Raw genomic sequence first — 26,305 nt, forward strand, 5'->3', positions numbered from 1 at the left:
TCCCCGTTGGATGCTACTGCAACATATTCTGGATTCCTTCTGGGGAGCAACAGCCCAGAAGCAGCACTCCAAACCTTTCAGGCACTGCATCCACACACCAGCTCCCAGCCCATGCTGCCTTCCTGATGGTTACTGGTAGGGTTTGGCAGTGTTCAGCTTACTCTACATATCTAATTAAAGCAATTTTAATTGCAACTGCAGTAAATGGGGACTGAAAATGCCACGATCATCAGTTCCAAAAACTAGCTCATTTCATACTAGGAAGAAAACCCCTCTCACATCGCAATTAAAATCAAGAGCTTTGGGGATTTGATTTTCCTTATCAACTAAAGGAAATTAACCACCCAGCACGTGGCCCAGAGGGTTTTTACCTTGCTGGGCAACAAAGAACCCTTCAGCCGGGTTTTGTCACCAAATAATCAGGTGGTTACAGCAACTATAGCCATGTGAGCAGTTTCCTGATCCAAAGGAGGACAACTGCAGCTTGCAGTCAGCAGCCACAGCCCAGCTTTGCTCCAGCCATGCACACCCGGGCTGTGCATCCTTGACTCTGCTTCTCCCCTCAGCCTGCCCAGCAGCATGCTGGTGCTACAAAACTGAGCTGGAACTCACTCATAACTGCCGTAGCCTGTAAATGCCCACATCCTCTTACACTTTATTGCCCACCAGCAGCAAAACAAATTTCTGAGAAAAGAAAAAAACTCCTTCTCCTAAGCCAAAGGTGTTTAGACATTCGAAGGTTAAGGAAGGTTTCCCCCCTTCCCAACAGTGATGCTTCAAGGTACCATTCTGGGCCAGTGCAGACACACAGCAGAATTCACCTGACATGTTCAAACTGGGCATAGATTCTGGTCCTTAGCAAGAAAAAAAAAAAACAATCAACACCAGGTTCCTCCACAACCCAAAATTTATTTCAGTATTTCCATCCTCACACATACAGCCCCTGAGAAAAAAGATGAGTTGCTTCCGAAAGAGATGTTTGAAGGACTCCAGCTGTCCTCTTGGAGACACAATATTTGCCAAGGGGCAAATCCTGCCACCTTGCAAAGGAATTATTTGGTATTTGACCTGCAATCATGGATTGCTTTATATTTCAGCATAATTCAAAAATATTTGTTTCAGTGAGAAGCCGTGAACCTCTAACAGAGCAACGGATGGGGCACATCTCTCCGCAGATCCCCGCTGTGTCCCAACCTAATCGCACCCTGGCTCTACACGCTGGAGACCTCCGGCCAAGCGACACAGCTGCGCTGGGCAGCACCAAGGCGCTCGGGAACCAAACTTGCCCGGCCATGCTGCACAGCAGACACCGGTGCCCTGAGGCCATGGCAAGGGCCGGACTCTGCCGCACGTTCAGAGAAGAACGGGTCAGTTAAACCAGGAGCAAACACCAAACCTCCCTGCCCGCCGCCATCGCTCCCCTGAGGCGCCCCTGCCTCAGCCGGCGGCAAGGACGCACGCGCACCTGACGTCACCGCGCCAGCCCGGCGGGGATTGGCGGAGCGCGCCCGTGGAGGCCCCGCCCTTCCCCCGGCCGCCCCGCCCGTCCGGCCGCTCTGCGCAGGCGCGCGCACGCAGGCACGCACGGGAGCAGCGGCCGCCCTCCCGCCCTCCCTCGCCCGCCCGGTTGTGACATCGCCGCCGCCGCCGCGCCCCGCTCGCCCTGTGCCGCCCGCGCCGCGGGACGCGCCGCCTGAGGGACACGCTCGCCTCGCCCGGCTCCGCGCAGCTCCCGGCGGCGTGGGCGAAAACGCGCCCCGGCCCCGCGCACCGAGACTTTTGTCCCTTAGGTGAGCGGCGTGGGGGGCGGGGGGCAGGGTAGGCCCGGCGCGGCTCCGTTTGTGTGCTGGGGGGGGTGGCTGTTCCGCGGGCGCTGAGGGAGCGGCGGGAACGGGAACGGGAACGGCGCGCGGGGCTGAGGGAGCGGCGCTGAGGCGCTGAGCGGGGCAGCGCCCTGGCTCCCGGCTTTGCCCTTCGCCGCCCGCCCGGCCGCTGGAGCCCGGCTCGCCTCTGCTCGGAGGGGGGGGTGGCGGCTTTTGTTCGCCGTCACCTTGGCGGCTCTTCCGCTTCTCCCCGGGCGGCGCGGGAGGCTGGGGAAAAGCGCCCCCAAGCCCCGCGATGCTCGGTGCTGGCTGTGGCGTTGGGCCCTGCGGTCGCCGCTTCCTGTCTCACCTCATGCATCGATCGCTGCTCAGGGGCCTCCAGAGGTACGTGGGCTTCGGCATGTGCAGGGTGCCGCTCCGACAGCATCTCCGGCTGCTGCAGCACCCTTAGATGCCCGTCGTCGGCTTAGCGGCCCCTCTGCTCTCCTGCAAGTTACTACTGCCGTGGCATCCTAGCTGTAAAGGCTGTCCCAGCTCTGCAGACCTCACCTTTCTCCGCTTCCCCTTTCCACGGTCGTAACCTGGGCTGCTCTGTGTGCACACGGAGTGATATCGCTGAAGTTGTTGTGTGCACCTTTTATTCTGCAGAGTTGGATGCCTTGAGTAGCTCTTTTCTAAGCTGCTCTCATTTGTCACCTGAGTTGAGCTCATTGTGTTCTCAGGCTTTTGCCTCTCTTCCCTTCGGAGATCACTGCAGTCCCAGTGTGGGTGCCCAGGAGCATCTCCACGACAAAGCTTTTGAATCCCTTGGGTAGCTGGGTGAGCCTGGATCTTGAGCTTGGTGCCAAATACCACTGCATGAAAGAACTATCACAGGAGAGAGTGAGAGGAAATGAGGTTATTGTTTGATTTCAACAAGAAAAACTCAGTCGTTCACGTAGTTTTTGTTATTGTGGCCTTCCATGCTGGTTTGGCAATTCCCAAGCCCTCTGTATATTCTAGACACTTCAGGTTCAGTGTGGAAATGTTCTGCTTTTGTACAGAAAGAAGTGTAAAGATGCCCAGAATACTTTTGAACAGTTGAGAAATAGGGTAAGCTATATCTATCTGTACACAAGTTTCTGAAGGTAATATGGCTGTGTTACCATAGCACTGTGAGTGAGTACAGGATTTGTAAACTGGGATTCCAAGCTGAGAAGCTGTGGTTGCTGACAAACTGCTGTTGCTTTACTTCTGGAGTTGATTTATCGTTCAGGAGGCATTCTGTGTCCACTGTGATTGTGGGTGTGCATCCAGGGCCATACTTCTCTTAGGAAAGCTTATCATTCGTAAGGATTCCTTCTTCTTGTGGACCCTGGTTGCTTGGATATCAGAGGCATAATCTTGGTTTGCCATTGGAAATGTTCTTGGAATATGCTACTTGGCACATGTGGGCTTGCTGTGTGAAGTGGTAATCTGTATCTAGTGATTTTTTTCATTAGGAGAATAAAATCTTTTCTGTGAAAACTAGCTTAAACTGAAGAGAAAACCAAACGTCCATCCTCTACTTAGCTGCTGATGTACATGTGAATGTTGTCCTTTATGGAAGGAAGTGAGGTTTCAAATTAAGCCTCTATTTTCACACTGAAGGTTATTTCACAGCACTGAGAATATGGTGAGGCACCACAGTACCTTAAGGCACAGTGTTGGATTTGAGTCTTCTCCTGTAGCAGTTATGGCACAGGATGTCACTGCTTCTGAGGGAATGACGAACTGCATTGCAAGTCAAGTAACATGGAGTTCATTATGTCAGACTAATAGATGTATCTGATGAGGCACTAGGAGAAAGGCACTGAACCTGGTCTTGGATGATGATTCAGAGATGGAATGGCTTCTCCAGGGCAGGTCACTGTTGTTATTGCCCTTTGGATGGATGTTGGCCCTTTTGGAGTGCACAGCTTAACTGCCCAGAGGACGGTCTCCTATGGCAGCCGTGTGCCTAAGATATAGGATGCTGTTAGATTCCTCCCCAAAAAAACCCAACCACAAACCAAAACCAAACCAACCTCTCAGGAGAGCTTGATTTGACAGAACTGCGTGCTGTGCCTTTGAGCTCAGCCAATTCAGAATGTAGCACATTAGGTAAAGGAGATCATAAAGTGAAGGGATTCTGGTAGATTACACATGTTTACTGGCCCTTGCTGCAGATGGAGGATGCCCTGAGTGCTAACCTTGCAGGGCATGACAGGGAGAAGGTGCTATCAGTACTGGAATGTTGTTTGGGACTTTTGATTGCCCTTTCAGGACTTTTTTCCTTTCCATGGTGTACCTGCCAGCCTGTGCAGAGCTGTGCTCCAGATGCCCTGCCTTGGGCCAGCTGGGCTATCAGTTGCCATTCGGATTGTTAGTTTGATTCAAGGTGTGGCTGCTCACATGATGTGTGGCAGGGATGGCATCTCAGAGTCGTGCTTCTGGATCACAGGAGCAAATGCACCCTGTAAGGCATTATTTGCTTGTCTAAAGTAAGAAATACAGTTTAGAAGTGGTAATCTGGGTTCAAGAGAAACCTATCCAAGATTGTGAAAGCTGCTCTCCCCTTCCCTTCTGTTTCCCATTGGCTCCACTGGTGTGGGAAGTGGCACTGGGCCTCTTGTGGCTTCGCTTAGTGTTCCCACTGCTTGGGGAACATCTTCCTGATTTGCAAGAACATTTTTCTCGAATTTACTTTCATTTTAAGTAGTGTATTCAAGTCTGATCAGCAGCTTGGACAAGAGTTGCCAACTTGTGGACGTACGAACAAGCCATGCTGTTGCAGATTTATATAAAATGATAGGTTGATGTCTGCATGCCTTTAGTTATGGACAAATTGTTCTGCGGATGAATTGTTCAGAGCGTAAAATTTGCTTATCAATAAACAAAATTTTACTTGCGTATAGTTCTCTGTTAAAACTACTGAGGCCCACACCTCCCTTACAAAGCTTTAAAGTTTTTTCTCTTGATGGAGGTTATGTTCAAGTTCAGGTGACTCTTTCTTCAGCTGCTGTCAGAATTCAGTTCAGCCTCATTTTTTCCTGAGTAGCATTGATGAAATGTCCAGGCAACATCACTGTTGCTGGTCTGTCTTGAAGCAGGATGAAAGTGGCTTTGAAATACCTCTTCAGGCACAGCCAAAGCCTTTGTGCCAAAGTTTATTCTCTGGATACCTAAATTCAAGCACTGTAGGCCACCATTCTGTAGCTCAGTGGTAGCCTCAGGTAACAGTGCTTTGCCACAGATGACCAACCACATTTCTGCCTTCTACAGAGCAAGGGAAATAATAATAATGTGAATGCTTGCGTATATTATAGGAGGTGAAGGCTTTGCTAGTGTCAGAGCTGCTTATTGAGCAAAATGCATGCCAGGGAACATTTCTCTACTCAACACGTAGAGGTCTTCACTACTTCCTCAGAATCAAATTGCTGCTGCCCTCTTGTGCAAACTGATGGATGATGATTTGGTGTTTGGTTTAATGTTGTTTTTTTCCATTCAGTTGAAGAAGGGAGAAACACAGCTTTTAAAGTTGTGTGCATAAAGATGATTACAGGTTCAGTGAATTTGAGTGTTCTTACTTGAGTGTGGACTTGAGAAATGATTGTAGCAGTTGATTCTCACACTTCAGCACAACTGTCTCAGTGTGAGCTGTATCTCATCCAGATAGCCCTTAGCTGTTTCACCTTGTTGCAGAGGCTGACTTCTTGCTTTATTTGTCATGGCCACCAGAAGATGTTAGGTAAAGTTCAGTACTATGCAGTTGCTCTTTGGAGGAAATTCTTTTCTACTTTTGTTCGTTTCCTTATCTTTGTCTGCAAATAACAAATAATTCCTTTCTGTGCCAGTTCTCTCATTGTTTTTGTTGTCTTGAAAGAAATCCTGCCTGTAGACTGAAGTTATTGTTATAAACTGGAGTCACACCAGTTGAAGTTGCAGGAAGTATTGCCCTGGCACACGTGCGTGTTCCTCAGTTTTGGAATTGCATTCCTCACCTCTGAGTCTTGTCTTGGGAAGGAAGAGATTCCATGTTGCAGTTTGCCTTTCAACTTGCAAGTCTATTGTAAAATATATTTTGTGGCTCTTGATTCTCCTTGGTTCAAGAAGGCACTGGAAATCTAGTGAAAAGCTAGAGGAATCTGAAGTACTGGCTAAGGTGGAAATTAAATCTCGTCAATGAGTTGTTATGTCAGCTGGATGTAGGCAGATTACCTGAGGATGGGCAGCTGCACGGGTGTTCCTGTTACCCTCTGCGTGCAGCTTAGGGTTTTTAGCCATCGTGCGTGGTGAAGGCAGTTTTTAAACAATCCAGTTGCACCATAAAGAAGCCAGCAGATAAATGATTCTTGGTGATTGCCATCTCAGTGCTCAGACTAACAGCAGTATTTTGTTTCTGGCTAGTGTGTAAACGAGTGCCTTGAGCTAGAAGTTGGTCATTAAGACCTTTCTCAATGGCTGCTCAGGGTGATCTAAGAATGTGGCTCATTTCATTCAGCTGAGAAGAGCACTCAGATTCTTCCTTCTTGGTTTTTCACTGACTCTTGAGTATGTACTGATTGAAACTGGAAATTGAGCTTTTATAGAGTATAGATATTGATGGGGCTTCCCTTGGTGCCTGGTAAGCCATGGAGAGACTGTTCTTTGTTAATTTGGCCTGTTTCAGTTTTTAATGCTGATGTCCTGACTTTTGGCTTAAATTTCACTGATGCCTTTACCTCTAAACCCCTTGGGCCTGCTAAGGATTTTGGGGAGGTGCTATACTAATTGGGACACCTGAAGATTTTAATCTTTTGGAAACCTGGTTTCACAGCACCCATGTTGCTAGCAAGGTGTACCTGTGGTTTTATTTTACTGCCTTTTAATGACCTGGGAGACATGAACAGTTCATTGAGCCTCTGCTATCCCTATTGAGATCTTTGAAGAAATAATGAAAGGAAATAGTGCTGAGACAGGTGGAGCGTTGTACTGAGACATCCTGTAAAATTGTGTGATGGTGTGATGTAAATCAGTGGTGCTGTCACTTGAAATATGGAAGAGATGCATGGTGCTTCTCTCCATGAAACAGGACAGCTTCCAGTGAAGAAAAGATGTAGTGTGATACAGATCTCCTGTAGTGTAATGACTTGTCACAGATTATGTTTTGTACCCAGAGGCATTTTCAGTGTTCATTGAGGTATGCCAGCAATTTGTTAACAAATATACTTTGCTTATTGCTGTATTCATAAGTATGTGTGGTGGCTATCATCTGCTTTTTAACAGGGTCTTTAAAAAAATCGTGGCAAGGGTCCATCTTTGTGTATTTTCCCAAGTGCTCATGGTGGGGATCCTGTCACCAATTTTGTGCTCATCATCTGCTTGTGAGGCAGGGGAGGAAAAAAAAAAAGGATAGTCTCACCTGTAGAAACTGAGACGTCCTTCTTTTAGGGCTGGTTTCTAAGTAAAATTTCCATGTACATGCCATTGCTGTAGTATGAGGTTTTTTGGGGAAGATCCTCAAGTTGCTCATATTTTGTTTTCTTTCCTTTGCTTTCACTTTGAATGTGCATAGGGCTCAAACCTTTGGTTTCCCTTAGTATTCTGACATTTGGGGTTGTGTCTCATCAGCATTAATTACTTCCTCTGGGCTTCCTGTGAGGCAGAACTAATTCTGTTTTCCAGAGTTTTAGTTACATTAAAAATTTTGGATACCCCTGTTGTAGGTTTGCTGGTTTCTTGTCTCCAGGTTCAAGATTTGTGTTTCAGGCTTTGCCTTGTGCCTTACCTGTAAGTTTTTGAGACTTGTTTCAAACCTGATTCCTGACTAACTGCATTTGGGAACAGTTCCTGGTATTGCCTTGTGGCTTGGATTGCTGGCTTGAGATAATTTTGATTGTCCATGAAGTGTAAACTATTTGAGCTAAGTATGTGGGCCTTTTTGTTTGGAGTCCCATTATGCTGCAGGATCTGACATGTTTGTCGCATTGTTCCTGTACGTGTTTTACCTCTATTACAGGCCCTTCTCAAGAGGAGGTTAATTTCCCGATTTCACTTCATATGCTTAATGTGCAGTCTGGCTGTAATTGCTTACAGTCTTTTGTTTGGCACTTGGTTTAGATTGATGGGTCAAGGTTATTTTGGTAAAAAACCAAAAATCTTACTCTAGGATTATCTCATAAGTTGGAAACTTGGATTTTTGACTTGGTCTTCTTTGCCTGTTTCCTTGCCTACACATTAATTTTTTGAGAGAGAAGATGGATGAAGCATCTGTGTGAGAACTGGTGGGAATTTCATGATCACATACAGTGGTAGTCTTAAGTGAGCTGGCAAAAGCAACATGTTGGGTGCTGGCAAGCCATCAAAAAGTTTTTTAGAGTGCTGAGGATTATTTTATGGCATGGATGATCTGCAAGACAGTATGGCTAGGCAGGAGCATAACAGGTTGAACCAGATGAGCCGTGGAAGTCCTTTCCAGCTTAGATGATTCTGTGACAAAATTGAAATGTAATTGGGTTGGACAGCTAGTACCTAAGACTTTGGTCATCTCTGGGGAAAAAAGGTTTCCCTTCCCAGTCTTCATGGAACGTGAATCCAGCCCTCACAGTTACTTCATACTGGTGCTCCCATCTTCATCTTACAGATGTGACAGTAACCTTTTGAAGCAGAGGTACTGGCTGCCTTAAGAAAATGGATTCCTGTTTGCTTTGCAGGGCTCTTGAACTGGGTTTTTTAAATATTTGTCGGCCAAAGGGGTAAATAAATGGTGCAAGAGATTTTTAAGGGGGGTTTTGTTTGTTTGTTTCAGGGTTTTTTTATGTTTTTTGAAGCACCTGTTCTGTAAGAGACTTTGTATCCACTGTTCCCTTTTCATCAAAGTAATACATGAATTGACTTAAATCTTTTTATTTACTCAAAAGAGGTGGGAGAGGGTGTCCTGAATTGGTTGAATATTTTCTAGTGAATTAAGTCCCCGTATGCATAATTGTTTCAATTCTAATATCACTATGTTTATCCTTTTGTGGGCAAGTTGTGATGCATCGAGGTGTCTTCCAACTAACATGAATATTTTCAATTACAGTGTTTGACCCTGAGTACCAAAGAAATGGTGATGGAGAAGCCAAGTCCCCTGCTCGTAGGGCGGGAGTTCGTGAGACAGTACTACACTCTGCTAAACAAAGCTCCTGACTTCTTGCACAGGTAACATTTGCAGTCACCAAGTGATAATGTTTTTGAACAAAAGTGTGTCCTGTTAGTTGTAAATCGGACATCCATTTCTGGGTGGGAGAAGATGGACCTGCCTAACTTTTGGGCTCTTGGAAAAACTGTTTCATCTTACTGCAAAATCCCTAGGCTCTAGAACCAAGTCAGATCATATGGATGTATGGCATGTTATCAAGATATATCCTCCTTGGAAAAGTGTGCTGCTTCTAAGGTGGTAAAGTGGTAATGTGGATGGATTCCAGAGATACCTGCTGAGGTTGGGGAGGCTGGAGAGATACTCCTGGGCAAGCTCCCCTGGTGCAGGTGATACTCTGTGCTCAGGAATATTCTCTGTCCACTTGAAAGGTGGCACAAGTGTCACTAACAACAGCATCTGTGGAATTTCTCTTAAATACCTCTGCACAGAACAGTCCAAGAGGTTTTGGTCTGGTTTGGTTTAATCTTACCCAGTTCTGGAGCTGCTTGTATGAAATGTTTTGTAGCCACTTGCAGTCTCTGCTACCACTTCCCCTTTTTTCTGGCCACAGCCAGATGGGGAGGACATTTGCCTTTGTGTTCTTTGGCTGCAACTTGTTTATGGGTGATGTTCTTCAGAGAGGGTGTCTTGTCCTCCCTCTTTCTCTTGCTGTTAGTCTGAACAGCAACTCGCTCTCTGCCACAGAAAGATGTGGGATTTCCTGGTGCTTGCTGTGCTCTTTGCAGCAATGAAGGAGTTTGGACAACAAATGTTAAAGTTCTTGTTTTATTCTACTAAAGCTTGAGAAGAGCACAAAGGATCCTGTTGCTGGTCATTATCCAAAGCTTGCCCAGGCTTTAGGAGCAGCAGAGATCAGTTTGCCCTCTAAATGGGTGTTATTCAGTGTACTTGGATGCCTACTGCATTTCAGTTGAGTTTGTAAGGCTTTTCTGGCCCCTCAAACGAAAGTCTTTAACTAGGGACTCTGCCTTCCATAGACTTTAAGCAGTTCCTTAAAAGCAAGTTAAAACTCTTGGTCCCTTGTGAAGACCCTTAGGAAGAACTGCTGACTTTCAGGGAGGTTGCTTTGGAATTTAGAGAGAAACGTTTTAGAGATGTTTTCCTATCTGCTTGTGCACTGCTTCCAGCTAAATTTTTCTATTTCCTTGCTGTTAGGAAGTGCTGGGCCATGCTCAAAATCATGGTTATGTAGTTGGTACCAAAGAAGACAATCTAATATTTCCCAGACTTTTTTCTGGACATAGTCAAAGGAGTAAAAGTCTTCGCCTTGTATTTTCACAAAAGTAGAACTGAGAAGAGTTTCTAAGTTCAGTAGGATAAAACAAGACATGGCAAATGTTGAAGTTCTAGTGTTTAATTCTGTATCTTAATGCTGACCATCTGCACTGGCTTGTTTAAGTAGAGAGAAATGTTCAGTGTTCTTGCCACTGTGTGACACTGAATCCATCCAAGTCCTTCATGATGATTTTATTTCATGTATACCACACAAGGGTGAATAATGAAGGTGTTAGCATTTGGACCTCATGGCAATCACACCCAAGGCAAAGCATGCTTCTAAATAAAAACACAGGGTGATATGATGATTTTTGCTGATCTATTAATATAAATGTATTGAAAATGTAAAGCATTTGTCACATGGTTTATAAGCTGGCAATAACAATCCAAATCAAAACAGACTATTCTAGGCTCAAAATGTGTAAATGGAATGAAAGTGCCAAAGGATCTCTGAAATGTAAGAAAATCTTGGAAGCAAGTGTACATATTTAAATATCAAAAACACAAGCTCAGTGCTGGTCAAGGCTGTGAAGAGAGCAGGGTTCAGAGGAGTGGCAGGAGGGTTGTGCCTTGCTGGGCTGATGCCTCTGTCAGAGGCAGGTGATTCTGAGGGTGAGTAACCTTCCAGCCAAAATGGCCACCTTCCTTAAAGGAAGCAAGAGAAAGGTTCAGGTTGACTTAGGAATTTGCTGCACTACCTTGGGCAAACTGCATTGCTGGGTAGTAAGTTTGTTTGCTCCTGTGTTCTTGGAGCCTCTTGAATTGCTGTTTGTGGTGAAAATCCTAATGCATTGAGCTCACAACTTTTGGCTAAATACTTCTTGGATTTGGTTGAATTTTTTTCACTTCTGTGACTTTTGCATCTGTTTGCAGGTTTTATGGCAGGAATTCTTCTTATGTCCATGGAGGACTGGATGCCAATGGGAAACCACAAGAAGCAGTGTATGGTCAAGCTGTGAGTATTAAAATTAGTCCTGTAATTCTCATTAATATTCTGAATAAATCAGGGTTTTTCTTTACCAGTGTCTTTGATTTTCTTACCTGGTGAGTAACAGATTGTGATACTGCTTCCTGTTCAGAGACAGGAATTTGTTAGCTTGAGGTTTTTTGTTTGCTTATTTCTGCTGTCATTGACAGTTGTGTCTGATTCTTCAGCTTTGCATCTGGGCTGCAGAAAATAACTAGGATGGAAACAAAATCAAGAGGACCTGATAGTCTAGTACTGTTAATGTATCTTATTTCAGTTAGAAGTAGTTCCTTAGGAAAGGACTGATCTTTGTGAGCGTCATGAAATTATTTTTTGAATGGAGTTTTGTTAAAGTGGAATATAACTGTATGAAGAAGTGAATGAAATGAGTTGAGGGTTACTTTGGTTGTACTTCATTATCAGAATAATGTCTGTCACCTAGGGACATCTCTTCATGTGGCAGCACATCTTTGAGCAGTGTAGCTTTTTGTCCAGGGCAAGTTTGGTTTCTTCTCCTTTCACCAGCAGAATCTCATTTGCAGCACAAAAATCTTGGCAGTGCAGATGTCCTCCACTCCTGTGATGTTTGGCACTTTGATGATGTGTAGAGGGTTGGTTTGGGGCTTTTTTGGTTGGTTTGTTTTGTTTTGGGTTTTGTTGGTTTTGGTTTCAGTTTGGTTTGCTTTGTTTGTTTGTTTGGTTGGTTTTTAATTTTTTTTTCTTTGGGGGTTTTTTTTCGTTTTCTTTGGGTTTTTTTGTTGTTTTGGGGCTGGTGTTTTTGTTGGATATTTTTGGAATTTTTCTTTATTTTTTTAACACAAGTTTAATCCTGTCCCTTTCAAAGCCCTTAAAAAATTAAAGTCTTCAAATAGGTAATAGATTTTAATACAGCTGGACAATTGGATAGCAAGTTGTATGCTATTTGACTACTCTGAGAAATACTTGAATCCTAGTGAAAAACTTCAAATTAAAAGTTAGATGAGCTCAGGAAGATTGTTCTCAGTGAAAGACATTTCTTGGTTCCTGTATTTATCATTTGAGCTTCAGGGGAGTACTTTCCTTGGGTTAGTTGAGACTGGGGTATTGAAAAGGCGTAAACTCTGTGCAGAGCTTGCTGCAGCTAAGAGGAAGCTGTCTCTTTTTAGGAGATCCACAAGAAGGTGATGTCACTGCAGTTCAGTGAGTGCCACACCAAGATCCGTCACGTGGATGCTCACGCCACTCTGAGCGATGGGGTGGTTGTGCAGGTCATGGGAGAGCTGTCAAACAATGGGCAGCCAATGAGGAAGTTCATGCAGACTTTTGTGCTTGCTCCAGAAGTAAGTATGTGTAAGATTGTGTCAAACTTCAAATCATGATGGGAAGAGCCTGACTTGATGTGTAGCCGCAATTTGTGATATTGAGACAAAAAATAGGATCTGGCTTTAAAACTTGGTCTGGAAGCTCTCATTAAATGTGTCACAGTGTGTGAGTGAAGACAAACTAGTGTACTGGACCCACCCTGAGCTGTTTTATTTTCTTGAGGTGTTGGAGCAGTAATACAAAGAATATTGAAGCTTGTGTTTGAGAGCTGCCATTGGCACAAATAATTTTTTTTTTTATAAGGTGCAGCTCTGTAGATCAGATCTCTGTGCAGTTGTGTACTTTCAGGTCTAATGGTAAATGTGAATATGGGTTGATGCTGCACAAGTTACTGCTCAAATTTAGCTCTTTGTAAGGGCAAAGCTGTATATGCATAAAAGGTGTCTTGTGTTCTTTCTACTTCTTGCCCTTCACTTCATCACAAATGACTGTGTAGTTGGAGATCAATGTTTTAGGTTCATGTTGAATTTCTTTATTGTTTTCCTGCACAAGTGCTGTTCAGGGGTTTTACTATAAAGTTTCTGTCATAGGGAAAATTGAAATTCTGTGAAGAAACTGAGGGGCTGTATACTTAATTAAAACCTGTGACTGCTGTAACTTAGCAAAATTAGTAGATTTTATTCTGCTTGAAACTTCCTTTTTCAGTTGGGCAGAAGCTACTGTTCAATTGTTTGCTTACAGAAGAAGAAAATAACTCAGAAAATAACTGTAGTGACATAGTCCTATTGCAAAATTTCAGTGTGGACCCTAAAACTTGTGTCGGTAGTCCATCTTTGTGTTGACTGCTGATATTCCATATATGCTAAACACTGCATGTTGCTCTTTTACAGGGATCTGTTCCAAACAAGTTCTATGTCCATAACGATATCTTCAGATACGAAGATGAAGTATTTGGGGATTCAGAAGGAGAACTTGACGAAGGTGAGAAGGACTGTACGCGTAGAGTTTGTGTGGTTCTTGTTCCTCGCTGCTGTGTGCAGAGCTGCCAGAAGTGTCTAGTGGAGATGTTGGGATGTAAAGTGTATTGCCTTCTCGTGGGGCACAGAGCTCACAGAGTTGTTGTTACTGCAACTCTGCTGGTTCAAAACCTTCTGTAAAATGAAGGTCCTGTAGGTAGTGCTGTGTTCCCTGAAGGGCTGAACTGCCTCATGGAGGGTGAGGCTTGATAGGGAGTGGAAGCAGTGAGCGTCAGTAGTTCTCAGCTGCATCAGGCAGGCTTGTGTTCCATGATCAGTCAAATTTGTAGGTTAAGCAATTTGAAGAAAAAGTGTAATTGTTTTGCAGATATGACACACAGTTCACTTTCACATCATCATCACATTCAGTAATTCATTTCTACTCAGGGGCTGAATTGGACCTGAAGTGGGTTTTTCCCCTCTGTTCAATGAGGCAGAGCAAGTCAGAGTATAGCCAGAATGTATGTACATGTGCTCACTGGGTAGTTTCTGGAATTTGTTCATCTCAATTCTGTGGAACAAAGCATCTTAGGCAATCATCCTTGCATTGTACTGTATTCATCTTCTTAGTCTGAGGCACTGAGATTTATGAGCTAATAGTGCAATCTTTCTCTTTTACTGCCACCATATGAAAAGAACCTGCTGCTTTAAAAGATCTTCAAAACCTCCTCCCAGAACTTCCTAGCAGTCTCTGTCTGTCAATATGTCTCTGGCTGCTTCATTTTGTGAAAATTGTAAACAGCCAAGCCCCTTGACTGAGAGGCAGGGTCTTTTTTTTTTTCTTTGGCAGTTAATTTTACCATAGTTTGTTGATGAAGCTTTGTTCTGATTGTTACTAAAGTAATAAGCATTTATTTTAACTGTAGCTCAAGTACACTTGCAGAAATGTATGAGTTTACAAGTTTTTGTTTTTGTGTCAGAGTCTGAGGAAGAGGTGGAAGAAGAGCAGGAGGAAAGACAACCATCACCTGAACCTGTGCAAGAGAATGCAAGCAGTACTTACTATGAAAACCATCCCGTAACGTAAGAAGTCCTTTTTATTACATAAAGTTGCTTTTTTAATAAAAATGACAGAATTGCTTTGGCTTTAGGTTCTGGATGTGATTTAACAGGTAGTTTAGAAAAATACACTTAGCTTGATAGGGATCTGTGTTAACATTTCATTATTTTGAGATGTTGATTCTTTATTGAAGAGAGGAAATGAGATATTTTTTAATGATTGTTATTTTCATTTCTGGTCTCAAAAGTGAGGTGAAAAGGGAGCAACCCGCATGTATGTGCACACTTAATGGAATGTTTGTAGTTCAGAGTTGTTGATACAATGTAATTTATGTAACAGGTGGGCTAACAAAGGGGGGGTTGATCACAGAATCACAGAACAGTTTGAGTTGGAAGGGACCTTTTAAAGGTCATCTAGTCCAACCCCCTGCACTGAGCAGGGACATCTTGATATGTTGCTCAGATTTGGATATCACTTGGAACTGAGAGAAAGATCTACTTTGAGAAACTGCTGTACAGCTGTTTTGGAAGCATAGGTCTCTGTCCTGCATGTCTTCCAATCTAAGCAAGATTAAAGAAACAAAGTTATTTATGATTTTTAAGAAAAATACAAAAAACAACCAAATAACCGCCACGACACGAAGCAACAAGCAAAGTCAAATCCCTATGCTTTTTTTTGAAACATAGGAATGGCTTAATAAGGGCCAGAACCAACTTTCTGGTTGCCTTGTTAAAAAAAAACATTTATGACCTCACTAGACATTACCTGCTGAGTGCATCAGTGATAATGCTAAACTTAATGCATTTCATGAGAAATCTAATGGAAAAGTGAAATCTGCTGGAATTCTTGCAGTGGCTTGCTCGAGATAACGCAGGAAGTTTTGGATGCCTGAGAGCATTAAGTCAGGTCTTGTTTTGGGGTTACTGTATCATTTGGAAAGAGGCTGTAAAGGCATTGTTCATAGAGTCATTTGGGCATATGGTGACCTGTGGCAGGAGCTGTATAGACAGAGGTATCTGGAGGTTGGTAGGATTTTGGGGTGGCTGAAGAGAGGAGAGAAGAAATACAGATCCCCTACCTTTCAACCACACAGAGTAGAGAATAATTTGCATGGAGTTTTCTGTGAATGAGACTCACAGCTGCTTGGGTAAGGAAGCTGTATAGCATTTTGGTAAAGAAACAGTAGGTTTCATTTCAAAGTCAGCTTTGTTTATGTGCACAGTTTAATCATCCATTGGTCCTCACTGTATTTCTATTCTTTTAGAAGGAGCAGTTCTTGAGTTGAGCACCTGTTCTCCAGGGTTAAATGGCTATGTGATTCTCTGCTGAGAACTGTAGAACATACCTGTGCTACAGCAGAATTAAAATCTGGTTTTGTGCCCAATATGGGAGTACAGCTTCACTTCTTACTGTATTGTATACATACACACCATGTCATAGCAATTGGAGACACAATGATCTTTTTCATAGCAGAGCTGTTACCATAGCATAGCTTACAAAAAGTGGTAGAATGCAAAGCAGTTGAAAAGCTCATAAAATGCATTTGACTATTGTAGCAATGGGATAGAGGAGGCACTGGAAGAATCTTCTCATGAACCTGAGCCAGAATTGGAATCTGAAACAAAAGCTGAGGAGCTGAAAGCTGAAGTAGAAGAAAAGACCCTTGAGGAGCTAGAAGAGAAGTCTCCATCTCCACCTCCTGTAGAACCTGTTTCACTACCGCAAGAACCACCGAAGGTTAGTTACTAGTCATATCTGTGCTACTAAGTGCAGATGGAAACCAGATTGGCCTTTGAACTTCATCTCTTTGGGTGGCTAAACTGGTACCTCTCTTTAATGTCGTGCTGTATGAACAGCTAGGCTTGACCTTTGAACTTGTAAAAATGCAAAATTTCACTAAAAAAGAAAAAAAATGTTATTTTTAAGTGCTGCTCATCACCTTTTGTAGATTTTATGCTCTGCTTGTAAAGTGTGTGTGTGTGGGTTTTTGCATGTGTAGACATTTTTAAATGTGGAGTTAACATACATTAAGAAAACCCCTAGAGCTACCACCACCAAAAATTTCATACAGTGGGAACCACTGCTCTTCCTTGAAAAAACTGGAACACACTGCCACTTGCAAAATTGCTGCAGCATAGGCTCACAATCAATATGGGGGCATTGATTGTCTCCTTAGAGGTGGGATGCCTAATCTTAAAAACCACAGTGCACACCATGCATCTTCTGGTGTGGTTACATCTGTGGGGTTGGAAAGTGCTGTGAGCACCAGGGAGAGCTGGAGCGAGGTCATTTTCTAGCTCCAGTATGTCTCCTGTATTTTTTTCCAATCCTTTTGCTCTTTTCCATTTTCAATTGTAAATTCAGGCATCCGCTTCCTTTCTTCGTGCAAAAGACAGTTAACACTGCAGAGTTTTCGGTCCTAGGCTTGGTTACATCATGGAAAGCAGTGATCTGTGAATGCTGAGGGCACTGGGCTCACTCGAGCAGCGATAGTGGGCCTGGTACATGCTTGTTCCACGCCTTTGGAATCCACAGACAGCTGGAACTGCAAATCCTTCTGTATCTCCGTTGTAATGCTTGCACAACCATTATTTAATAGTCAGATGTGAACCGAAAGTGTATTTTTAGCAGACGAGTTTCCCTGTAGGAATGTCAGTGGTTTGCCATGATTAGTAGCCTAGGTTTGTTGCATTTCCTGCAGGCTTTCTCTTGGGCTTCAGTGACCAGTAAAAACCTGCCTCCTAGTGGTACTGTTTCTTCCTCTGGAATTCCACCCCATGTTAAAGCACCAGTCTCACAGGTAACCCATCTGTGAACACCTTGGATTGTCTCATTACTTCTGCAAACTGCTTCAGTTTTTTAAATTAACAGATCAACTTGTTTGACTTAAATTGCACAAATTAATTGTGTTAAATGTTGATGCACTCACTTCCTTGTCGCAAGCAAAGGCACAAACACGCAACAGGTGTAACTTCGGGTGATGGTAATGTTAAAATCTGTTCTCGTGGAGACAGGAAATCACTAATGGGTTTTTTTTTCCTAATTTAATGACATATGGTTTGGTTTAAAGGGGAAACACCAACTCCCCACAAAATGTTACTTCTCTGAAGTGTGTTTGAAAAGGGCATTGGTGGAAGTGCCCCAGCAGTAAAAAGAGATAGCACCATTTGTGAGGTGCAAGATTGCCTTGTAAGGCTAACATCCACAGAACTATGCTGGATTTCATTATCCATGGATAATTAGCTAGTCACAGAACCCTGTACCAACTTATGACTGTGTGAGGAATGGAAGGATTCACATTTCCTTGCCAGGACAATGCTGTCTTCCCATTCCTAGGCTGACTGGGTGAGAAGGGAAAAGAGGAAAGCAAATTTGACCTGGTGACAGCTCATGTCCTGCACATGCTGAGGTGGTGTGAGACATTTTGAGACTCTCAATTCAGCTTCCTCCATCTGTATAAAAGTACTCAACGTAGAAAATGTGTCCTTCACCCTTGTGAATTGACATGGTGTGTTGGAGCACTGTATCTTGCGTTGCTCCTGTCTAACCTTTTTGACAGACTGCAATTTTCAGTAGAGTAGCTGAGTTGCTGCAGCTGTTGTCCTTGCACTGGTTTCTTTTCGATTTTGTGCTAACAGAGAGAACCCTGTCTAGGACTAGCATTGAGCCAAATGCATGTTAAAAAAGAAACGGAAGAAAAAAGGGAAATGAAAGAAAACTAACCAAACTCCCAACACCTTACATGGTGTTGCTTCTGATCTGCTGGGACTATCATGGACCTTATCATGAGATAAAGGCTATGTAATGAGTTGGGAAGTCTGTCTGTCTTCATCAGCTTAAACAGAGCTTTGAATAATTAGGTGGTATTTAATTTGTAAAAACTGTGTGTTTGCCAGTACAGAATAGATTTTCCTGATGCAAAACCAAAATAGGTTTTAATTCACTTGCCACAGAGAGGGTGGATTGTTGTAATGTGGCTATAAAAATAATTTCAAATGATCTGTCCAAGAGAGCAGGAGATATATTACAGATGTCCCCTTAAACTCTTGTGTGTTGCCTCTGCTGCTTGTCATGCTTTGTACCTTTTGATTACTTCTGCTTTGACTTTGTGTTTAAGTAATGTTGTGTGGAAGTCTCTGAACGATACTGACATGGCAGGAATTTCAACAGCTCTTCTGTAGCCAGAACTAGTCAGCTGTGAGCTTCTTTTCTTGGACACATTTTAGACATGGTATGTAGAAATCTGCTAGAAAAGGCACCTGAACAAGGAGCTGCAAATCAGTAGCAGCTTTTTCCTGTTCTCATGGATCCATTAATGCTAGACACTGTTCATGTAAGTGGACAGAAGATGAGGATTGAAGATGCACTGGTGGGTGGGTGGCTCCTTTGGGATGCTGTTCTAGCTGGTGTCAGTGATGTTACAAAGAAAGAACTGCCCTGCTCATTTCTTTCTCTGCATCACTCCAGTTTTTCCCCCCTCTTCTATCAAGTTAAAAATATAGCCCCTATAGTGTGAACTCTTCAAAGGGCTGCACATGCACTGTTCTGGATATAAACCAGTTCAGTTCTGTTTCCTTACAGCTGTGGAATGAAGCAGGTCAGCATTTTTTGGTCTTTTTCTAATTCTAGATGATTAGAAATCAACCTACCTACATTGAGAAACCGGGACTTCTCCTTATCTTTATCTCCCCTCTTTATTACTGCATTGTTTGTCGTGGGGGTGCAGAGGGGTAGGGGCAGTCAGGGCCTGATTCTTGTCTTTTGGCTTGGAAGGGATGAGTTCTTTTCCCTCTCCATGTGAGCTCCTGAAGAGAAGGGACAATGTCACCTTTTCCTTAATGGTTGTCAAAGCTCTGCCAGGCCGAGGTTTGTGCAGTACGTGGCTCCTGTGGTAGTTATCTCTTTAATTCCTTACCCAGTGTCTTTCCATCCACTCTATGCTTGCTGGGAACTGCTGGGAGGTGGGAGTTGCAAGGAGCTGCTGCTTGGGCTGTAAATGGCAGCCCTGATCTGGAGTCTTGTGATGCTGCTAATCATGGCAGTGTTTTCAGGAGCACAGCTCTGCACAAGGGCTTTCCTCTTGAGGCACTGAGGCAGCCTTTCTCTGTAAAAAAGGATGATGCTCCTTAGAAAACAACCAGAGAGATCAGCTGTTTGTGTGCTGGGTGAGAAGTTCAGTGAAATGCAAAGCAAGCAGGTACAAGTTCACCGTTACTTGGGATTTAACACCAGGACATCAGTGATTTAGCAGGTTGTGGTTGGGGCTGACAGAAGGACTGAGCATTTAAGCCTGATAGCTACGAGTATCTCAGAAAGCGGGGTCTGAAGGTGTCAAGTTTTGCGTTTGAGGTATAATTTATAATGCGTTCAAGATGTGTGAGTAAAAGATGACAGAGGAGCTCCAGTGACTCATGAGCAAATACAATGGAACAAAATTTACCAGGAAGGCTGGTTTTCCAAGCTTATTCTTAGAACTGAAGAAATTATCTTAGAAGTGTTATAGGGATAGACTAATGCCTAGCTGTGTAGAGCATAAGTGATAGGAGGGCTGAAGCATTCATTTGGTGTGTAATACTTGCATGTTGCATGTAAAATCCAGTCTTTTTCCTGGGAAGTACTCTGGAACTGTCAGTTGTTCTGAGTCCTTAAAGGAAAATAAGGGAGATGTTTAACATAAACTTCTTCTCCCCTGCGCTCTGGGCCTACAGCTGTTCACCTGGTGTTTATTCTTACTTGCAGGTTACTCATGTATTTTTATGTTCCCAAGGATAATTTTGTTTTTCTAAGATAAGAACCCAGGACACCAGCAGCTGCTTAACTGTTGTACAGAAAATGGAATTTAAAAGATATTGGGAGTTGCTTCAATGTGCAGCAGTCTGCATAGAAACATTTTTATTGTTCTATTTCTCATTAAGCAAATTTTTTGCTTGCAAAAAAATTGGAATAGGTGTTCTAGTACCTGAATATGAGGGGTGTACTTTGAGCATCATGGTCTTGACATCAGGAGGGTTGAAGCATATCCTAAGAGGTAGTGTGTAGAAACTTATTTCAGGAAATACTTACTACACTTCTGAGGGCTTTTGTTCTCCTCTTTCTTTTTGGTAGTTTTCATATAGTTGTTCAGCACTGGAGGAAAATAATTCCTCAAGGACTTGGACAGAACACGTGATTTGTCCATCTCTTTGTGTTCATCTTGGACTGCCTCCTAATCCATGAAGCTTGAGCTTGGCATGAGGAAGCTTTATGCCCTCTATGATTTAAGTCAGGCTGAGGGATTTGTGAATAACAGAATGTTGGGGTCTCAATGCCTGGTCAAACATGGAAAATTCACCTTAGCTGTGTTTTGGGGAGATGCTGTGATTGAGAGATGTTCGCTTTGCACCTTTTAACAGTGATAACACTGCAGTCCTGGATTGGTACAGAGGAATTTAGACAGATGAAAAAACCACTCCCAAACACATTGACATCGATGTCTATCTTCTGGAGTTTGTTTTGTGCATGCCACTTAATCATGTCTTGTGTTGTGGGGGTTTTTGTTTTGCTGAGTTTGGGGGTTTGGGTTTTTTTTTTTACTGGGCCAGTGTTAAATAATGTCTGTTCTCTTGTTTTAGCCAAGAGTGGAAACTAAACCTGAAGCTCAGTCTCAACCTCCTCGTGTTCGTGAGCAGCGTCCCAGGGAAAGACCGGGTTTTCCACCCCGTGGACCTCGGCCAGGTAACGTGGATCAGCTTGTGCATCTGCTTAGGACTGGTTAATGAGAGACATCTGCTGGACAGGCCTTGTCTGTACCTGTGATAATGAACTGCCTGTGCCTGCTGCCTTCAGCTGGAAATCAGGGGTTATGATTTGGAGTCCAGGCTGGCTGGAGTGAATGTGCTTGGTGCTGCCCCTAGATGTGTTCATCCAAATTTACACACGTCTTCTAACCTCAGTGGTTCTACCTTCCTCTTTCTGTTGACGGTAGGGAGAGGAGACATGGAGCAGAATGAGTCGGATAACCGTCGGATAATTCGCTATCCGGACAGCCACCAGCTCTTTGTTGGGAACTTGCCACACGATATTGATGAGAGTGAACTGAAAGAGTTCTTCATGAGTAAGTAGTGATTTCATGTGGGGGGACTAAGATGGAAAGCTGTGTTAAAAAGTCATGTAACACTGACTTAGACTACATGGGTAAGCTTTTACACTGTGCCACACGACAGATGTCTGGAATGAGGAGAAGGGTGGTAGAGCTGGCACTGCGGGTTTGGATAAAGTGTCTCTTCCCTTGTGTTTCTCCAGGCTTTGGAAATGTGGTAGAACTTCGCATCAATACTAAGGGAGTGGGAGGAAAACTGCCTAATTTTGGTTTTGTGGTATTTGACGATTCTGAGCCGGTCCAGCGAATTTTAGTTGCAAAAGTAAGTATTGGCATTGGGTACTGAGTATCCCCTTCCAGGGGTGGACCAAAAGCTATAAACCACAAGTAATGTAGGCTATCCTAGCTTGCATTGCTGTTGGCTCTGGCATTCAAAAAATAGCTGAAAGAAAAACAAGAGTTTTGGCATACCCATTCTGTCAGGAGTGCTGTGTAGCTTCAAAAGCTGTGCCAGCGTTCTTCAAACTGCATCATGGAATTTGGTTTTTTTACCTCTACATATACCCTTCACACAGAGCACAGCACTGACTTGTAGAGACCCTTTAGCTGAAAGTGGAGCAGGTAACCTTTTGAAGGGTATCACATGGATCTCTGAATTCCACTGGGGGCTGAGAGAAGGAAGCAGGGTTATTTGCAGTTTTGCTTTGAGAAACTGGAGGGGATAAAGCAGCAGTTTTAATTTCTGCGATGTGGGCGTGAGACCTAGTAGAGCAGTTCTTCAGGTACTTCAACCCTGAAGTGAAAAGGCTAAAGCTGGCAGTGAAGAGGCTGAAGACAATGCTGCTTTTGCTTGAGACAAGCACTTCAGTTCCTTGCATGCCCAAGTGAAAGTAAAAACAATATTATGTAGGGCTAAGGTTGTGCGCTGCAGGGAACCCATAGCAGGTCACATTTGTGTTGGGCATGTACGTGAAGGAAGGCTGGGGCCTGCAGCCAGCGCAGGGTTTTGGTGTGCCTTGTATAAAATGGACTTTGTGTCGTGGTGACTAACGTGTGCCTTGACCACTTTTCCCCACAAGCCCATAATGTTCCGGGGTGAGGTGCGCCTGAACGTGGAGGAGAAAAAAACCAGAGCCGCTCGTGAGCGAGAGACGCGCGGCGGCGGCGATGACCGCAGGGATATTCGCCGCAATGACAGAGGCCCGGGGGGGCCCCGCGGAATAGTGGGTGGTGGCATGATGCGGGACCGTGACGGAAGAGGACCTCCTCCACGAGGTGGCATGGCACAAAAACTTGGATCTGGACGAGGAACCGGGCAGATGGAAGGCCGTTTCACTGGACAGCGTCGCTGAAATCTCCACTGTGGGCAGACAGTCTTGGCAGTGGTACATTATCCATCGTGTTTGCATTCTTGTTAATTTTTTTTTTTGGCTTTGGAATGTGACACAGCCCTTCTGATCATTTCTTTGATGTGAAAACATCTTTTGATTTTCAGTTTAAATTGAGGTGGACGTTCTTTCCCCAGTTTCACAACAGGAGTCACACTCTTAATTTATAAATGTAGACTTGGAGAATTGAGGACTAAAAAGAAAGAAAAAAGAAAAACAAAAAAAAAGACCAGTTAACTATCTGCAACAGAAGTGAACTAAAGGACATGCCCAGTAGAATTCAGGTCCTTTCAGTCAAAAACCCTCTGCTGCACATTTTGTGTAAGCGTTACCGTTTCTGCCTACTACTGTTGGAAACACAAATAGTGCAATTTGTGCAATTGGAGAAGCTTGCCTTTTTTTTTTTCCTTCTTAGAACACTCGGCTCCAAACAAACTCGTGTTTACGCACTCATCAAAATGCACTAATGGGTCCTCTGAACTCATTTATACTGACAGCTGCAGGAGGCATCGGAGGGAAAACCTTCATCCTCTTACTCAGACAGAATAGCTTGGGGAACGATGCGGGCATCTGCTCTGCTTGCTGTGACCAACCTCTGTACACACACAAACCTTAATAAGACTACACCTTTGTTCCAGAAGGAATCCAGTTAGCTGTAAACTAACCAGAACCCAGAGTTTCCAAGTCGTAGCCCTGAGTACGCAACAAGTTTGATAGCTCATGTCAGATTTTTCTATCTGCCCCTCATCAGTGCAGGGATGGCTGCTCAACACACTCCTCCTTCCCCTTCCCCCTTCAAGAAGCGTTGTACAGTGAAACTTGTCTTGACTGTATTTGAGTTCTCTGGTAATGTAATAAGCATGATGGTGCCTTCTATGAATACATCATTCCAGTCTTGCTGGTGATTTTGTACAGTATAGTGTATGAAGTACTGTGCTGCAAAGCCAAGCGGCTGCAAAGCATTTAAAGGAAATAATTGGAAAATTGTATTAAAAAAATTGCAGTATCTTTCAATGAGTAAACGTTGCTAAAACGATCATCCACCTTGCTCTTCAATTAACAAGTTCGCCTGGTTTTTTTGCAGTGGGGGGGAAGGGAGGAAGAAGGCATCCAAGTAGTCTCCAGGTTGTCTCTTCTCTTTAATCAGTGTCAGAGTTAAAGAAAGTGGAGTTCCAATCTCTCTTGGACATGAATTTCAGAAGTCAGTCCAGACTGGTGGACGCTTCTGGCCAGCTTGTAATGGGTAAACCTAATCATCCTTTGTGGAGGTGAGCTTATCAAACGGGGATACTGCAATTTTCAGAGAACTAAACAGCAGCTCTTAAGTTCTTGCATTTTCCAGTTGCACTTTTTAAAAAAACTTGTACTCATTTTGCACATAACTCTCAGCTGAAGTTGACACTGGTGTGGCTCTGGACCAGCGGATAGAAAGGAGACATCTTCTTCTGCAGTTTGACCGGTGGTTTCTCCGTGGAGAGGTGTGTTTCTGGATGATGTCCCGGAGCGCATTCCTGTGAACTGCAGCTGCAGCAGGCGGTGCAGGTGGGCCTGGTGCCGGGGCTTGTGGCGAGCGCTGGCTCCGGGCTGTCGGGAGCCAAGGGGGTGTTAGCGTGTACATCCGTGCGAAAGTGTGACCACTTACAGCTGCTTCTGGACATGGTAGACTTCAAAGTAAAGAATGGCAATTTCAAGCAAAAGCAGGGAGGGCATCCTGGCAATCTGTCCCTGGATTATGCAATCATTTGCCGATTTTGAGTAAGCTTCAAGATTTTGCACATTTTTTCTGATACGCTAGGCAAGGTGAAGTGGCATCTGCCTGTTCTCTCCCAGACTTTAGGTCTTCTGTGTTCCATGGTAAGTCTTGCACTATTTTCATACACTTTTTTTCCTGGGACTCATTTCTACCAGTTGGCATTTTCATATTTCAGTTTTTTTGTTGAAGGTCTTGCAATTTCCGCTGTTACCTGGAAATCTGTAGTACTTGAACTGCTTGCCACACAACTCCACTCCTTAGGTTTGAAGCCCTCAGACAAATTGCTGTCATCAGTGAGCAGTTTGCCACCAGTGTGGTTTGTGTAGCCTGGAGGTTTTTTTTCCTTCTGTAGTGCTGTGGTGTTTTGCTGCCACCTAATCTGTTTTGTATGGCAAATGGCACTGGAAGTAATCAACAACAAAAACGGAATAGTAAAAAGAGCTCCTGAGCCATTCTGCATTCTGGCTTGCTTCTTGTTTAAGTGACACGAACCCTTGGAACATCATCCAGAGAAGTTTACATGGTGATAGGTCACCTGCTGTACTGTGGACTCTTATGTGTTCTTGACCCTCTCAATAGTAAATGTACCTCTTAGAGCAAAGGAAGGGATTCACTGACCATTACTGTTAGTCGCTGATTTGTGAATGGTGGGAGTATTTTGTCATTACAGTTCTATTTCAACAAACTTGGCTGACCATCTTGGCTTTAGTAGGTATTCAAGACAGTGGATTACCATCTTTATTGCTGTAACATGTCAAGCATTATATGCTAGTAGATTCTAGTTTAATTGTTGCAGGTGGAAAGTATTTTTACTTTTAAGTTTCCATTCTGAATGTGTTTTGACTAAACATACCAATAAACTACTGATGTCTGCAGCATTTATCCACGTCCCTAATTCTCTTGCATGCAGGTGGCTGTAGAGCCCTGGCACCCCTTGCTTACAGAAAAGCTTGTAAGAGCATTGTTGCTGCTGACCTGGCTGGTGACAGTGGCAAGCTGCAGTAGCACAGCATCATGTGCTTTGAAGTGTTTGACTTTGGTGGCTTCTCTCACCTTGGGGTGTGCATGGCCCAGGGAGGACGTGAGCTCCTCTCAGACATGTCCCAGCTGGGATTCCTCCACACCCTGCCAGGCTGCAGCATCTGGCTACAGGATACAGCTTAAATGGATATTGCAATGGTGCTGGGAGGAATGTGAGCTGAGCTGCCTTAAAAAAAACCAGCTAGAGTTGTTTGCTCTCCACTTTAGTGTTACTGATTCTTGATGATGCAGAAGTGACTGCCCATGTTTTGTTACTTCTTGTGTTTGTTGGAATTTACCCAAAAAGGTCAGTAAAATGGTTATTCTTGCACTGCTCATAGATAAGGTGTGGCTGAGTCATGGAATCTCTGAAGTTCCTGGTAGCTGCTGTTGGCTATGTCTTGTTTGAGGGCATGTCTTGGCTGTAATGTGTCCTGATAAATGGCAGTTAGGAAGCGACTGGAAAGTAATGCAGTTGTGCGAGTTGGAATACTGGAATGAAA

At 43.9% G+C, this 26,305-nt stretch overlaps 1 protein-coding gene across 2 annotated transcripts; it reads left to right on the forward strand.

Annotated features, from left to right (window-relative positions):
- The first annotated feature begins 1,587 nt into the window (after window positions 1–1,587).
- G3BP2 (G3BP stress granule assembly factor 2) lies at window positions 1,588–25,664 on the forward strand. Of its 2 annotated transcripts, XM_085057717.1 has the most exons (12): window positions 1,589–1,790; window positions 8,884–9,002; window positions 11,152–11,233; window positions 12,391–12,564; window positions 13,438–13,528; window positions 14,484–14,586; window positions 16,120–16,300; window positions 17,265–17,363; window positions 21,175–21,277; window positions 21,528–21,656; window positions 21,845–21,963; window positions 22,721–25,664. In XM_085057717.1, exons 2-12 carry the CDS (start codon window positions 8,908–8,910, stop codon window positions 22,991–22,993), a joined length of 1,449 nt encoding a protein of 482 aa, XP_084913843.1. In that variant the 5' UTR covers window positions 1,589–1,790; window positions 8,884–8,907; the 3' UTR covers window positions 22,994–25,664. The 2 variants fall into 2 exon arrangements, with proteins under 2 accessions (XP_084913844.1, XP_084913843.1); XM_085057718.1 differs by lacking the exon at window positions 17,265–17,363 and having other exon boundaries at window positions 1,588–1,790.
- The last annotated feature ends 641 nt before the right edge of the window (window positions 25,665–26,305 follow it).

This window comes from Lichenostomus cassidix, chromosome 4 (assembly GCF_008360975.1).
Source record: "Lichenostomus cassidix isolate B80296 chromosome 4, HeHo_3.0, whole genome shotgun sequence".
Taxonomy (NCBI): Eukaryota; Metazoa; Chordata; class Aves; order Passeriformes; family Meliphagidae; genus Lichenostomus; species Lichenostomus cassidix.

Bases quoted from the DNA above. Each gene is read 5' to 3' on its own strand.
- G3BP2 (XM_085057717.1), top strand. From the start codon at position 8,908: ATGGTGATGGAGAAGCCAAGTCCCCTGCTCGTAGGGCGGGAGTTCGTG. The intron at 11,234-12,390 runs GTGAGTATTAAA...GTCTCTTTTTAG, and splicing joins AAGCAGTGTATGGTCAAGCT to GAGATCCACAAGAAGGTGAT. The intron at 13,529-14,483 runs GTGAGAAGGACT...TTTTTGTGTCAG, and splicing joins AGAAGGAGAACTTGACGAAG to AGTCTGAGGAAGAGGTGGAA.